Source organism: Lichenostomus cassidix, chromosome 1, assembly GCF_008360975.1.
Source record: "Lichenostomus cassidix isolate B80296 chromosome 1, HeHo_3.0, whole genome shotgun sequence".
Classification (NCBI taxonomy): Eukaryota; Metazoa; Chordata; class Aves; order Passeriformes; family Meliphagidae; genus Lichenostomus; species Lichenostomus cassidix.
Window position 1 is genome coordinate 38,361,042 of NC_139479.1, and position 16,163 is coordinate 38,377,204.

At 37.7% G+C, this 16,163-nt stretch overlaps 1 protein-coding gene across 3 annotated transcripts in view; it reads right to left on the reverse strand.

The window, feature by feature from the left end:
* The window catches only part of PCCA (propionyl-CoA carboxylase subunit alpha), a 273,781-nt gene that overhangs the window by 116,066 nt on the left and 141,552 nt on the right, over window positions 1–16,163 (reverse strand). For all 3 annotated transcript variants that reach the window (XM_085057123.1, XM_085057133.1, XM_085057141.1), the window contains one exon: window positions 13,999–14,101. In XM_085057123.1, coding sequence (XP_084913249.1) covers window positions 13,999–14,101 — 103 coding nt within the window. The remainder of the gene's footprint in view (window positions 1–13,998; window positions 14,102–16,163) is intronic.

Here is a 16,163-nt window from a genome sequence, read left to right on the forward strand (position 1 = left end):
ATTTTCTATTATACTAGCTAACCAAAATAAAACCCCCAACCTGTCTTAGGCCACACTGGAAACACCTTTTTAGATAACACCACCTCCAAAAATCTTTTCGAGTTTTTTGTTGGGAGCTGTGTATTGAATGCTCTTTCCTGTGTTTTACAGTTTCATTCAGGTGTCTCACCCTTTTGATATGTCAGTCCCCTTGGAACTAACCAGACTGTATTGCTAGAAGTATGGAATTTCTGTCACACTTTGTAGGATATGTGATTTGTCCTGGTCCCTCTAAAGCCTGTCACATATGCAATATCCTAAAGGTCATTGTTTAAAATACAATTACAGTCATTTTTTGTGCATCTTTGAAAACACAATGCTTGCGCCAGATTTCAGTAGAGTTCCAGAGTATTGTAAGAGCCCACCCATCACACAAAGCTCATCATCTCCCACAAACTCATTGCAGCAAAACTAAGAGTCCATGCAAGAGCTTAACCATCTCATGCCAATGAAACTGGTTTTGGAATACAGCTGTACTGATCACATTTTTCTTTTGTGGTTTCTCCTCTATAAGAGTCTCCATTCAGGCAATACATAGAACGCACTTTCTGGACAGCCCACAGTCCTGCAAAACCATGACCAGATTTTCCTTGCTAGACATCCTACATGCCATAGTGTAAAAAACAGAAGCTGGCCAAGAACAGTGATCCATTTAGACCTATATATTTTTCTAGACAGTGCCTGGCCTTTCAGCATAAGAACTAGTGCTGGGTGACAACACAGATATCAACAACGCATCTATCAAACCACAAGCAAATGTGATTACAGCATTTGGCTAGAGGTACTCAAGCCAATTTCCAACAGGCAATGTGACAGCTACTTCCTCTGCCCTACACATAAGAAACATGGCCTATTGCACAGATTCTAAAGCTTTGTTCTCTGTTTCTTCTGCACTAGATTCCTATGAAAAAGATTAATGCCACTAATTGTGTTCAGTTAAAGAGAAAAAAAATAGCAGATGACAAAACCCCCAAAAGTTCATTAAAAATTATATTAGATAACATAAAACATGTGTATCTCCAATAAGCACTCATACATCATGTCTAGACAATTATAGCACAGAGCAGAGCTCCAGTGTCCCTCACTACCTTCTATACATCACTTACTACACTTTCAGCTCACATCCGGCTTTCACACTTGTGAGCTTTCATCACCTAATATTTACCATCTTTTCCCTTCTTAAGTAATGGAAAGAGAAAGGTACCTCTCATAATGAGTTAGACCCTAGATTGGTTGAACAACCTTTAGGTAATGCTTACCTGTATTTTTTACATTACTTAGGCACTACAATTCCAGGCCACAGAAACCCAGGCATCTAATTATTTAACTGTGATGCACATTCAAAAGATGCTATTTATTGTCCCATATGTATTTTCATCCTTTTTACAGGACATCTGCCATTGTTCATATTGTGGTCTCACAAATAAAAGGAAGAAAGCCAATACAAATAAAATGTGCATAGACTTCCAACTTTGCTGCAGTTATACACATCACACCTGAAAAAAAAAAACTTGAGAATTATTAAACCAGGGTTGAACATGAAGGACAAAAAAATTGTAACAGCTTGTGCCTCTTTGTCAGTACTAGCAAGAAAACTTTTGCCCACTGAACTTTCTGCTGACTAAGGTTGCATTAGAGAAGCCAGGCTGTGTAGGTGGGATCAACCCTATTGACAATGCTTATTTCAGCATAATCATGATTAATATAGGATGGAGACAGAAAAATGGCCATACTGACTGGCCCAAATACTCATCTGGTTCAATATTCAATATTCAACAGTAGAAGGTTAAATAAGGTCTAAGAACAGTATAAGAACATCGTTACACTTCTACAATGTACTTAACTGTAAGTTCCTTCTCCTTAGTTGCCTTTTGTCCAGACAATTAGCACTAATCAATGCAGTTCAGTAATTCACAAGGCAAAGAACAAATGTTCTAAATATAAAATATGGAAATAATGTAATATATTAACATGTACCATATAAGTACATTTTAAAATGCTATGGAAAAAACCCTTTTTCTTTAAACATTATCTTTTACACATTCAATTATTATTTAATGAATTACACATAGATGGTACTGTTCCTCTTTCTTGTTAATCCAATACACATATATTTTTCTGTGAATGTTCCTGTTCTATAAACAAGGATGAACAAATTGTATGTGGTCAACAGGATGCTCAAAAGAACATAAAGACATTTCTGACACAAAAAAACAGATTCATTTTGAATAGAAATGCTAAAATGTAAATTAAAACTGTTGCACAAACATGAGGAAGATCCAAAGTATTTTTGAATACCCTTTCAGCAATAATGTAAGGCAGCTGAAAGAGGATACCTTAAGATGACGTTCAGAACTGGTTCTCACAACTTTGCCTTCAGCCCAAATCCTTCCTTTGCACTCACCTGCTGAGGGAATCTATACATAACAGCCATGTTTTCTCTCACAGCCCAAAGTTTCCTTGTTTATAGCCAACATAATTTTTCTATAATGTAAATGACTGCAGCCCCTTTGGACATTCCTGTGTGAGACAAACTAGCCCTGTGTGCTGCTTTTGGCTAGAGCAGAGTTAATTTTCTTCATAGCTGGTGGCTGGGGTTAAATCACAAAAGTCCTTATCTCTAAAGAGTTATGCTCCACCCTTTATAGGCCATGAATGCAACCACTTCTTATTGCAATCCAACATTTTTCAACTGTGAAACAGCAAAATGCTATCAGCTCTCACTACCCTCTGCTTCTAGGAAGACATATGAATGACTGAAAGCTAAGGAAGTCGAAGAGAAGTGGGCTGTGGAAAGGTACTACACTACCCAACATAAGGAGACTGAAGCTTAAATAGCTGTAAGACTACCAGGAGTTTGGAAATCACTGAAACAGAGTTTCAGTCTATTTACTCAAAAGGGTTCACTTAAATACAAGTGTTAAGTCTTTGGAAAAGGAAGCCTGTTGCAGAGGCAGACATGTGATGTCCAAGACCAAAGAAAAGAAAAGAAAAAAATCACAGCTAATAGAGAAGAAAGTTGACCTAGTATTAGTAGGCATCTTAAAATGTTTGTGATTTGCCTGAGGGTACAAGTAAAAAGAAGAAAGACTTTGCTGCAGGAGAGGGAGCAGGGCAGGCAACAAAAAATTTAAAGAAAAGTACGCTCACTAGCTCAAGGAAACAGGGTAGAGCTGTCTGAGGACATTAGGACCTGCCTTAAATTTCAGTGTCTGGTAGAAAAATGGGAAGCAGGGCCTCGAGAAAATCATTACTGTGTCACCATCTCTGCCACCATCTTGCCAGAGAGAGGAGACTCAGAAACACAGAACACTGGGGTCAAGACAGAAGCTTAAAGCCCACAATTTTTAGAAGTGATTTTTTAAATCTGGAATTAATATGCAAATAATTTATTTGTATCATCTGACTACTAACTGCAGAAAGACTAATTTTACTAAGCACCACAGAGAGACAGGATAAAGACCTGTCATCTCCTTTCTAAGTCACTGGGTAAACATCCCTGGTTTCAAAAGAACCAGGTCCTGGCTGTTCTTTCCTGCTCAGTCTTTCTCACACTACAGGCTTTGAAGATATATGTTAAAGGGAAGCCACAGCCAAAACAAACACCAAGCACTACATCTAACTACACAGAAAAGTAAACCACTAAAGAATGGTCTATGAAAGATATTAAAGAATCATCCATAATCATAAAAGAAAAAGTCATCTGAGCAGTCTCAAAACAGATCCAGGGAAAAATAGCCAGGTCTTTGAATACTTACCATGAAACAACAGAAATCAGGGTATTTTTTACATAAGGCACCATCTATCCCAAGTATTCAGTTAAAAATACGATGACATATCCACACAGCTTTCCTTTCAAGATTCTCAATACCACTAGGTTATAAAACCAAAAATATACAGTACCTAAGGTGGAACAAAGACAGCTACCTCAAATGCAGGTAGCAGGTGACTGATTCTGAGTTGTGCAAATATCAGGGATGAGATTCAGCTCCAGGATAGAGCATAGCAATTAGCAATCTTACCTCTCACATAATTGTCCAGTAAAATTATGCAAATCTACATTGTCTACAAAGCAACAAATAGGCCTGTGGCCTTATACACAAAGAAATGAAAAATATCCCTTTCTTTTATCATTCTTTGGTAATGCACATACCAAGGATATCTTAAAATGAAAGCAAAGAAAGAGGTCTCCAAGACTTCTGAGACAAAGTTAGGGTTTATTTTTCTCATGAAAACGTCTCTTCAATATTTCAGTTAAACACACACTACACAGAAGAGACCCAGCTCTCTGAAAGCTGAAAAGAAAGACATCTTAGCTTGCTCAGTCTTGTATGTTTACACTTTTAATCTTACCCTTAAACAAGACTGAATTGAGCATAACCACACTGAAGTTTTAGCCTCTACACTGGCATATCAAATTTCAAGTCAACAGCTCTTTTATTTAAAATATGTTAGATAAAAAGGTAATATGCTCTCTGTAAAGAGTTCCCTGGAGGTTAGAAGAACCAATAAATTAACTGTTACCATATGCTTGGCTCCTTTTGGCAAAATTCAGTAACAAAACACTGCCAAACCTCTTTAGGTGGGTAATAATATTTGGTAGCTTATAGCATGACTTGGGAAAATAGAAAACTGGACAGAAAGCTTGGAAATTAATAGAAGCAACTTTATTTCTATCCTTCTGTAGTTACTTACATGCTGTTGGAAGAAAAATTCTAACAAAGTCAACTTTATGGGTCTGATCTATAACAAACAGCTGTCTTCTCAAGAAACTCCAACACTCTGGCTAGTACAGGAACAAAATATTTCACATCTGTTTTTTTAAACAACAACAGATATGTATGACCTATTTTGAAAATGAGAAGGTTTGTAAAATTGGTATTCTGAAGTGTCAATATGCATATTATCAGTGCTTTCATTATGGGTTTATTTCACTATAAATGAGAAAGTCTGGGCTTATTTGCAATGCAATATTCTTAGATTTTACTTATCCTAAAATTAAATACTTCCCACCCCTTCCCCCCATATCTTTTATACCTACATAATTGAGACTAGATCATAACAGATAAAAAGCCTTTAACACTATGCCTCTAATTATAGTTATAGACTGGGTGTTTTAAGGACATCTATTACAGACTTTTTTTTACTACCAACTAAAAAGGTGAGGGAGAACCTAGCTGGTCCTACTGCTTTACCAATGCAAGCAGGACTTGCTCTGTAGCACCCCAGTTATAAGAAATCAATGTTTTTTAAGACATGAAAATGTCCATTTTATTTCATTTTTGTAATCATCTATGATAACACAAATTCATTATGATTTACATGTAGAGGAAAAACAGATACTTTAAAATTCCATATTTCTTTAATCAACTGCATCATCCCCAAAAATTCTAATTTTTATTTATAAAAAAAATACTTACTATTCAGCTTACAGTTCCATACACAACTGGCAAGCAGTGTGAAGTAGGTTGACATGTATAGGGCAGACATTTCACTTCTTAAAGTCATGTTATTGCATGGTTAATCCTATATTTGCATTAATTTGATACAAACACTTACAGGTAAAAATAATCCCCAAGTACAGGTCTGAAGATTATAATATAAGCCTCCAGAAGGTTTTACCAGAGGAAAAATATTTTTTACCATTCTATGGATGTTTGCCTCATTCAGCCATTTGGGATTTTATTAATAATCTTCTCATTACTGTATTCATCTTCTGATTTCTTATTTTTTATTTTAAGTAAGACAATTTCTGTGAAGACTTGACACTGAAATCAGAGACTTCATTACCATGCAAAATATATCCACATTTTGAAGTATTTAAGAGGGTTAAACAAAATGCAAACATTTAATGCAACATTAAGCATGTGAAATAAAAACTTGATTGCCTAAAGCAAGCATGCTATGCTGTTACCCTGGTGACAGGTTAAAAAAGGATTGTGAGCTGAATGGCTGTATGATATGAAATTAAAATGTTTCACATTGAACAATCCAAAATGAATTGGGAAAGGTTAGAGCAGAGGAGAGAGAAATCAATTCTCCAATGGCAATGGTGAATGGAAGTGAAGTCTGAATAGGATTTGCCAGTGGGGTGCAACAGCTGCCAAATATCCTGCAGCCAAAGAATTACAATAATACTGATGAAGTGTGCAAGAGCTTTTGGAATCATTGCAGGGAACAGAGAAATACTCCTACAATAATGAGGCCATTCTGTGTCCCATCCCACTTTCACAGTTGAATCAAAGGGAAAAGAAACGGTTGAAAATTGTAATACTCAACAACAAAGGTATAAATGAATTACCTATCCCTTCAATCAATATCTGGTATTTAACTACAGCCTTTGTGAACATGAATGAAGCAAGCATGCTAAAGAATGGACAAATCAAGACACATACATGTAAAAGTATGCAGACAATATTGAACGAGAGACTTGTTTCCCATATATTTTGTTGACAACATTTCTACAGCAACAGCATCCAGAATAAGCTATACACTACACAAACAAACAGCAGGACACAACCAGTGCCTCAAGGAACTACACAAGGTCAGGTGCTGATGGTCATGCTTATCTTTAATAATCTTAGGAAAGAAACATCAGCAAAACTTCTCATGCAAATGCAGTTACACATGTTTTTACTGAGCTTAAAGACCACAAAATTCAAGAAAAATTTTGCCCTTCCATGAAATTGTCCTACACAACTTCATTTCTGCCCTTGGAAACTCCAAGTAAAATACACAGATGAAGACAAAAACATATCCTAAAATGACCAAGGAGCACGTGGCAATTAGCACACACCCTGTCAGTTCTACAGTTTCACGCATATACATTTTACACACAGACTAATATTGAATGGGTTTAGGAGGTGTGAACCTGCATGAGAGGAAATAATCGTTGGGCTTATAGAGGGGATCAAAGTAAATGACATCGAGAGAGGTCTTGTAAAGAGACAATCTTGCAGAAGAGGTCATAAACAAGGCACAGATGAGAAAAAGGCCAAATTAACAACTAAAAAAAGGAACAGGAATTTGGCAGCACAATAGAAAACATTCACATGTCTATATTATGCAAATTCAAGTTTCAGCATTAAGTGAACAGTAGCTACAGAAGCTATAAACCTCTTACAGCAGATGCTGTTTTCCCAGAAGACATGGGGAAAATAAAAAATAAACATAGGGACTTAGCCAGGTCCATTTACTTTGGTGAATGGCTTTCCCACCAGCAATCACCTCAGCAAGATATGGGGATCTTCCCAAGAGATGTTCACTGAGATTCAAACTTTAAGTAATTATTATCTTCATAATGATTAGCAAATCTAAAGATTGAGACAGTCTGGATTCCTGAGTGTCCAGAATACCTTTTTCCCTACAAATGACATGGACGACAAGCTATGAAAATTTCGCATGACAAACTGCTCTGTTCCTGGAATATATGTTTAGGAATTATATGGAACAATGGCTCTGCTTTCAAACAACTCTATAAATACCTCATATTACTTGTGTTAATACTGCTGATTGTATTAATTAAATAAAATCAAAGGAAAAATACTATATATACACTCTGTAGAATAATAAATGCTATATTAATGTCCCATTTCAACTTATTTCCATAGTTCATTCCCAACTGACCAAAAATGCATGTTTGATATATTTGCATCTACTTGTTTGTCTTCAGTACATATAATCCTCTTTCTGTGATAAGCAACTGAAAAACCAAGAAGGGTAAATAATATCAGATTTTAAAAACATCTAGAATATTATATAGGGCAGCTGGTTTTGTAGTTATTAAGCACAAGTACCAGAAAAATACACTAGTTACTTACAAGAGGTCAAAAGAACATTAGATAACAGCTAGAGAGACAAGAGGGTTACCACAACCAGAAAAGCCCATTATGAACAAGGATACCACATGAAAAAAGGGAGAACAGGTTCTTAGTACCTTTTGAGTCAGTGGGGAAAGAAAAAACCTCACAGTGGAATAATGGTGTGAAGCTGCAGTAGTTAAACAAACAGATTGATGACTTTCAAAGGCCTAACAGTAAATCATGAGAAGAATGCTTGACTTGTTGACCAGGGGACCAGAACAGTAAGGATAAGACAGTGCTGTTTTCATGTGCTAAGGATGACTGCATAACTCCAAAGTAAGGAATGAAGAAAGCCATGAGTAGGTTGGACTTAATAAACCTTATCAAATGAAAACAAAGTAGTTTATCTCTTTATAGAGGATATCCATAGGATAGAGCAAAGCATACATGTTAAGCTGCACTTGCAATAACTGTTCATGTTATTACTGCAATTCTAGGGAAGAAAAAGAAATTAAATTCACATAATGCTATTGATATAGTTCAGCAGTGCCTGCGGCTGTGCTGAAATCAAGAACTCTTTCCAAGAGGCTGGTTCAGATGACTCCAGTGAATTTTCCTGACATCATCTTCCTTCTTTTTAAAATTAATGTAACATAACCTTGTTTTGTGCTGCTCCAGCAGTGCAGGAGAGACAGAAAGCTCTCCTATTGGGCAGCTGACCATCCTTCCATATGGGGAAGCCCTAGGCTGGCAAAGAGCTGGCTCTGTCCCAGACTCCAGCAGGGTAATAGGTGTAGTCTATGTGAGAGCAAGCATGCCTGAGAGGTGTGGGCTCTACTGCTCTCTGAGCAGTTCCCTCACTGCCCTATAACCAAGCAATGGCAAAGCAATCATCAATATAGCTGTACTGAAACAACCTAGACAGGAACCTACAATAATTCTTTAAACAAAAAGCTATACAAATTCATTTCTGTTCTTGCAGTTCACAAGTCATGTTATGTTCACTGCACTGGACCCCTGGATATTCAGAATTTTAAAACAAAAATTAGCCCAACCATTTCAGAATTTGACAAAAACTTGTTTGTATTATCTGTAACTTTTCACTGTATGCTTTCCTTCCTGTGAAAATATTATTTTATGCTTAGAAAGCATAATCCATTTTAAGTCTCGAAATTCTTCATACAGAAGAATTTGAGATAAACAAAACCTCAATACTGCAGCAAAGTATTAAGGCCACTTTGCCTTTTTGTAAACTGAGGCTGAATTCAACTGACTTCTCCAAGGTCCCACAAGACCAGTTTAATTCAAAACTCCCAACCCAGTCTTCTATATTAAACATACAAGCAAGGTAGAGCTTTAGTGGTTTTTTTTTTCTTGCTAGCAATATAAAACATTTTCCAATGTGTTACCATCTTTTTGCGTGTAGTATCAGGTAATATGGGCATGCAGTCTCACTGTTTTTTTCCAAGTCATAAATGATGAAAGGGTAAAACCCATAGAAAAATTAGGAAAATACACTTAGCAGCCAACACAAGCAACGCATAGGAAGTGCTGTAGGCAATTGGGTTTAGGAGTATAAACATCACATTAGTAGACCCACGAGATACCATGATGTAGCCACACCTGGAGAGACACTCTCCTATTCCCCTCCCAACCCACTAATGAAAACAAGTCTGAAGCCAAAATGTGAAGATTCAACTGTACAACATCATTTTTGGTCTCAAAGGCTAACTACATCAAACAGACATAAAATAAGCTGGATTCACTTCAGCCAAAATATGTTTCCACTTGAAACAAGATCGAGTTCTGTCTAGAAGACCTTGGGGTTTTACTAGATGCTGTAAATCTGTTCAGCAGCTGTGGGTGGCACCAGTTTCACAAAAAGTGGACTATGGAGTAAGTAGGAAAAGTCCTAGGTAAAATAACTAAAAGCTGAACAATGAAACAATCATTAATCATTCATGGCTCTTTCCTGTAGGAAATATGTGCCCCTATTATCTGGATATCACAGTGAAATATTCACATTAGTAAGTGGCTTACAAAATACCAAACACTTTCACTAGCAAATCATCTCTCAAAACTACTTCCAAAAAACCCACAACCAGAAAGAATCCTAAGAAACCAAACCATCCCACATCCAACTTTTCCCCAAGAAAATGGGTTAAATAAAAACCAGTTAAATTAAAAAAAAAATAAAAAGCAACCCACATACAGAAAATGCTCTAAATATTTGATTGCATCACAAAAGTAAACGCCTATATTCCTATAACTCTGAGCATGCACAGATCTCCAACAGCTGTTCTAGCTAAAGGCTGGCAAATTACTCCTAGGAGACTGTTGATGAGGCCTGGGGCACTGTATAACAATACAGACAGTGGAAACTCACCTGTGGATGCTCCACCCAAATCATAACACCATTTATTCAAACACAGGAAAGGCAAACGAGCCTTAGGCTTGTGGCCTGCATTAACCTCAACACCAGACAACATACTGCAATGAAGATTGCCACTACAGAGGTCAAGCTGTCTGAAACTAGGTGAAGGAAGTTGGGTGCCAAAGGTGGCAACAGCTTGCTGGTCATCAGAGCATGTTCCAGCAAGAACCTTACAGTTGATGATTCAGTCACTCAGGGGATTGCAAAATACATATTTTCCATTCACATCCCAGCAAATATTATCAATTATAGAGAAATCCCCCTCATGAGGCTAGTACTATTCTGACCTGTGGCCCAGAGCTAAGGCCCACCTCTGTATCCCTTTTATGAGCCATCCTCTGCCCACCTCTTCTTCCTTGCTACACCTACCCATGCTTGTAGTTCTCCCAGAATAATTTCACTTACCATAAGTAACTTGCTTCCAAAAGAATAATCCAAAGTAAACTATTATTAAATAGTTTCTATACTAACATGGGTCATTTTAGCAGAACCAGAGTAGAATGCACCTACACACAAAATCACACCGGCACACCTGGGGAGGAGTAGGAAAGACAGAGAGCAAGGGAAGAGCAGCCTGCAACCATCATTCTCTAATCTGGCTCACCTGCACTTCATCTGAGTAAAGTCTCAGTAACCCTGACACTGAAAGCTGGAACCTCTGTGAAGAGCTCCAAGCATGGTACTTTCTGTCTATCTGACTAGAATAACAATCCTGATCATGAGCTGAATAAATCACAAGGAAGAAAGGGAACCCAAAATACCCCTGCAGTTGTGAAAAGAATGCATATTATAAATATGGCCCCCAAAAGGGAAAAGAAAACAAATTAAAAGCAAAGATAAGCATATAACTCAAGTTTAGCAGAAAACTGACAGCTGTGACAAGTTTAGAAGAAATAACGCATGATTTCAAAATACTACTCGTCAGTTTATCGCACAAGAATTGCTCAATTGCTTTCAGCACAGACAAAAAAAAATGCTGTCAACATAAATAGTGCTGCCAGAGAGCTGAAATTCTGTAGGTGATGATCAATGTATCAATGTACTTGTCCAAACCATTAGGAGAATGTCATGGATCAACTCTGGAGCATGCAGCCTGTCTGGTCTGCTCACATCCTCCAACACAGATTTAAAACTCACCCAGACTCCAAATGCCCAATTCTGCCATAGTGAGCTGCACCCAAGATTGCAGCTGGCCTTTTTGATTTGTTGTAGCACAGATTCCTACTCTGCACTTTTTGTTTACACGTGTTTTTCAAACAGAGTGCAGTCTTATTAAGAGATGTGCTTTATCTCTGGCCACAAGCCTGCTCATTAAAAAACCCCATGATATGGAACACCTTCAAAAACAAGTCAGATGTAGTTTGGGTAAGTTGAGGACATGGTGAAGTATCCTTGATGGGACTATAGTAACTCATATGCTCCACAGTCCTCAGTCCCCTCTAGAGGGAGTCCACTAGCTTCTCTAAGGAATGGAGAACACTGTCCAAGACACTGCACAATCCTTCGACCTCTGCCTTTGCTTCTTTCATTGTTCCTCTGAATGAGCTGTATGATTTTGGAAAAAAGGGTATCATTATCAGGTTTGGTTTCTTCAGAAGTTACTTACCAGTAAGCATTTTCACATTAGCTTGTCCTTACTTGGCCTCAAACAGGCAGCTTTGCTAGCATTAAAGCAAGTAGATCTAACAGTATATATGTATTGAAATCATGACACATTCAGTAAGAACCACATTTAGCTACCACTTGGAGAAAATTCTAAGGCTTGACTTCTGAAGGATTCATTGCAGATCTGCATTTGCCTCTGACAAAAAAGTCCATCCTTTGAAAGCTGAGCCGAACAGAAGTACAGCCCATCATGGCAAGAGAAAGTGATCTTCCCTGTATTGAGAAGATTTGTTAGCTCCACCATTTAAAATCTGAAAAATCATACCCTGATCTAGTTTTAAAGATTTTTTAAGATTTTAAAAGATTTTTCATGTAACCAAACTCTGCTGCCTTCTCTAGCCTTGGTGGAAGAATACCTGTGACTGAGTTTGGCTAGCACTCAAAAAAAGAGATTTTTTTTTTTTTTTTTCAAAGCAGGAGTGTATTTGTTTCCCTAACACAGCACAAAAAGAGCTGGATGACCATGCCTGACTGCTCAATGCTATACTTCATTTACATATCTGCTATCTCAGTTAAAATAGTTGTATATAGCTTTTCTATTAAGATATACAGACACCTAGTACTAAAAAAAAGTACTTGCAATAGGAACAAAACATTAAAAGACTGTTCAAAAACTGGATTCCTTTTCTTTTTAGCTAGTAAAAGCATTTTACAGGGAAGAGAAAAAAAAACTCAAATCTGAGCAGGGAATAAAATAGCAGTTTGATAATCACTGCTTAAATTAGCAATTCCTATCCTTATTCTAAGTAATCCATTGCTTCTGTGTAGCAGTACCAGACTACTTATCTTCCTATGCTGTTCAGTGAAAGCTACCATCAAGGCTCCTCCTCATTTTCCCTGATTCATCTTTTTTTTAGGTAACAGTGGCCTGTTCTTCTCCTTTTGTCATTCACTATGGAGGATATAACTTGTAGAAAGATATAAAAAGGTGCTTTACTTTCCCCTATAGATGCATAAGGCAAGCAATGACCCAGCCCTGCACATGCTATACATTACAAAGCTGTTATGCTTGCCCTAAGTGTCTTTCTTTTTCTTTTTTTTTTTTAATACCATATGGTACTAATTATCTTTGTGGGTACAAACAAAAATAAAGACTTCTCGAAACCACATTTGATTTATTCCTGACCACTGTAAAACCAGTAATAGAATACACTGTCAAACCACTGGTATGGAATGTGAATAATGTCTATCCTGCATTAGGACTTCCCTCTCATACAAACATCTATGCAACTACATTACAAAACGTGAGGTGAGGAGAGTTATGCTCAAGTCAGGATTCCCTGGATACCACCTAACTAACTAACTACAACTACACAAGCAAGTTTTAAAAATTCAGTTGCTCTAACAGAATGTCTCAAGGCATTGACAATAATGGGCCAGAGGACAAGGAAAGCTACACAACCAAAGAACGAAAAAAGCACACTGCTCCAAATAGCCAAAGAAGTGAATTAGCAATTTCACATGGGCTACTGCAATGGTTGGTCAATTAACAGTACTGCCTAGGTTACTAGCAGCTGCTATTCAAAAAAACTGGGGAGTGGGGGAATAAAAGCACCAAAAAAACCCATACGTAAAGACTATTCCACCATTCACCAGTCAGAAAGTGTTTTCAGAAGTAGACCTTAAACTATTAAGGTTCTTCATCAAGATAGCAAATTATTCACAAATCTACAATATTTTAAACCTCTGTAGCTGAATATTCATATTATCCCAAAGTGCTTAGATTGCTTCAAATGGGCACATGGGAAATTTGTGATGCTCAATTTGTGGTTAGTTACTAATGCAGCAACATTTTGCATTAATGAAACTCCTGATGTGCATTAATTACTGTACTGGCTTGTAACACATTTTTGTGCCTATTAGCTTGCTAATACTTAGAATAAAAATAATCATGTATGACTTGTGCAAGCAGGGAAATGTAAGCCACAGCTCATTTGAATTTAGAAAAAAGAGACTATATTAAGAAACCATGCAGCTTCTCACCAGTTACTCTTGTGCATGAGAAGATGCCATTAACAAAATGCATCAGCACATCTGAGTTCCTAGAAATGAACTTACCTTGGAGTCCCCAGAAATCGCTGTGATCTCAGTTGTTCAGCCACATACAAAGACGCTGCTGTTGCCAGTAGTTCTCTTCTTTCAAGATCTGTCAATTTGTGTCCTAGTTTTCAGAAAGAAGCTTTAAAAAAAAAGATACCACAAACCAACACAGACAGGAAAAGTAACAACTACCAATAAAGACACTGTTCAGTCCTTACACAGGAAAGCTACATTTTTTCCCTCTAAATTAAGATAAGGCTTAGCATAGCAGACACTCTGAGTTTCAGAGTTTAAATTGCATGTTTTCATACATATCAGCCCAACAACTAACACTGGTATCTCTGTTAAAAACAATTTGACAACTGAAAGAAAAGAAACTAAATGATGCTGCAGCATCTTGTTTTCGTTATTGAAATGTCACTGGCTGACATATTGTGCCTCATGCTGGTAAGGAATCCATCTGTACATTAGAACTTACTCAAAATATACAACACACTCAGTACTTTATCTTGCAAAGGCTACAGATCTTCCAAACAAAAGGGACAGTACAACAGTATAAACCCAAACAATGAATGGGAAACATTACTTGTCAGCCCTGGGTCCTTTAGGGTCATTTGTGTGATCATTAGTTCGCAACTAATGGAGTCAAAGATGCGTTTGACAATTCATAAGCAGAAAGTGGCTCAAAGTAGACTGTAATCTGGAGGCAGGCAACCTAATAAATATTTGGCAAAAGGTACAACCAGGGTGACTGGAAGTGGGTTTTCTCCCAGTCTGGTCTTGTTCCAGAAAGTAAAGGTTAAATAGAGATTAAATTGTCCACTCAACAGGCTAAAAGAGCACAGCAACAGAACTCTGCCTTCCCCATCTTTAGGTCAGAAACCACACAACACAGATTTGGTATGAAAAGGTGGCAAATACATGGCCAAGAGTGATGAGAGAGTCCAGAAGATGGCCACTAAGATGACTAGTGAGATGGAGCACTTGTCCTATAAGGAACAGCTAAGAGAATTGGGATTGTTTGGCCTGGAAAATAGAAGGTTTCAGGGTGTCCTAGTTGCAGCCATCCAGTACATGAAAGGTGCCTGCCAGAAACATGGAGAGAGAATATTTACAAGAGCATGTAGTGAAAGGACAAGGGGGAACAGATTCAGACTAAAAGAGAGTAGGTTTAGATTAGACACAGAGAAAATCATTTGCTGTGAGGATGGTGAGGCAATGGAACAGGTTGCCCAGAGAGGCGCATGCCCCATCACTTGAAGTCCCCAGACCAAGATGGATGGAGCTATGAGCAATCTGATCTAGTGGAAGGTATGCCTGCCCATGACAGGGGGGTTGGAGCCAGGTGATCTCTAAGGTCCCTTGAAACCCAAGCCACTCCATGATTCTGTGAGAGAGAACAAAAGGACCAAATACTAGGTCCATAAGGCAGTGGCAGAAAGTTAAAATTGACATAAAACAGGACAAGAACTGCAAAGCTGAATTGTAATGAAGAAAAGGGGCAAATTTTATCATCAAGAAAGATATTTTGCACAGGTGAAAGCAAGAGTGTTTCACAAGCCAGAGGGGAGAATTATACAATAAAGTTAACAAAAGATAAAGGTTGAGACTGAAAGACTGCTGAACTCAGTTACAACACAGCTGTCAAAAAGTGCTTTATGTGTATATAGCACTGCAAATGCCATCCTCCAAAGTACAGATTTCACATGACAGGATGGGGGAAGAGCTTCAGAAGGCTCTGTCTCCCAGAGAAACTGTGCCAAGGGGGCAAATTTCTTCCAGTCCTGAAGCAGACAAACAGTTACACAGATCCCTTCTATATCTCCATCACCTCAGTGCTAGGCAATGTAATAATGTAGACTAATAACATCCTGAAGAAAATCCAGAATGGAGGCTGCTGTAAAGGATTGGAGCAGACTCCACAGTAACAAAGCCACAATTTTAAAACAGGATGTCTTCTGCACAGAACCCATCTTTCCACTGGCCATATGAAATAGGGTTAGGTAAAAAGGCAACTTAAGAGTCCACCTCAGAAATGCAATGATGCCACGGTGATGGGAATACATTCATTTAAGTCCAGCCAACAGTACAAAGAAGTTGTCCCAGGCCAAAAAATGTAAATTTAAAAATAACAACAGTCAGAAAATCTGCATCAATCTCTTTTTAATTTAGTCCACATTAAC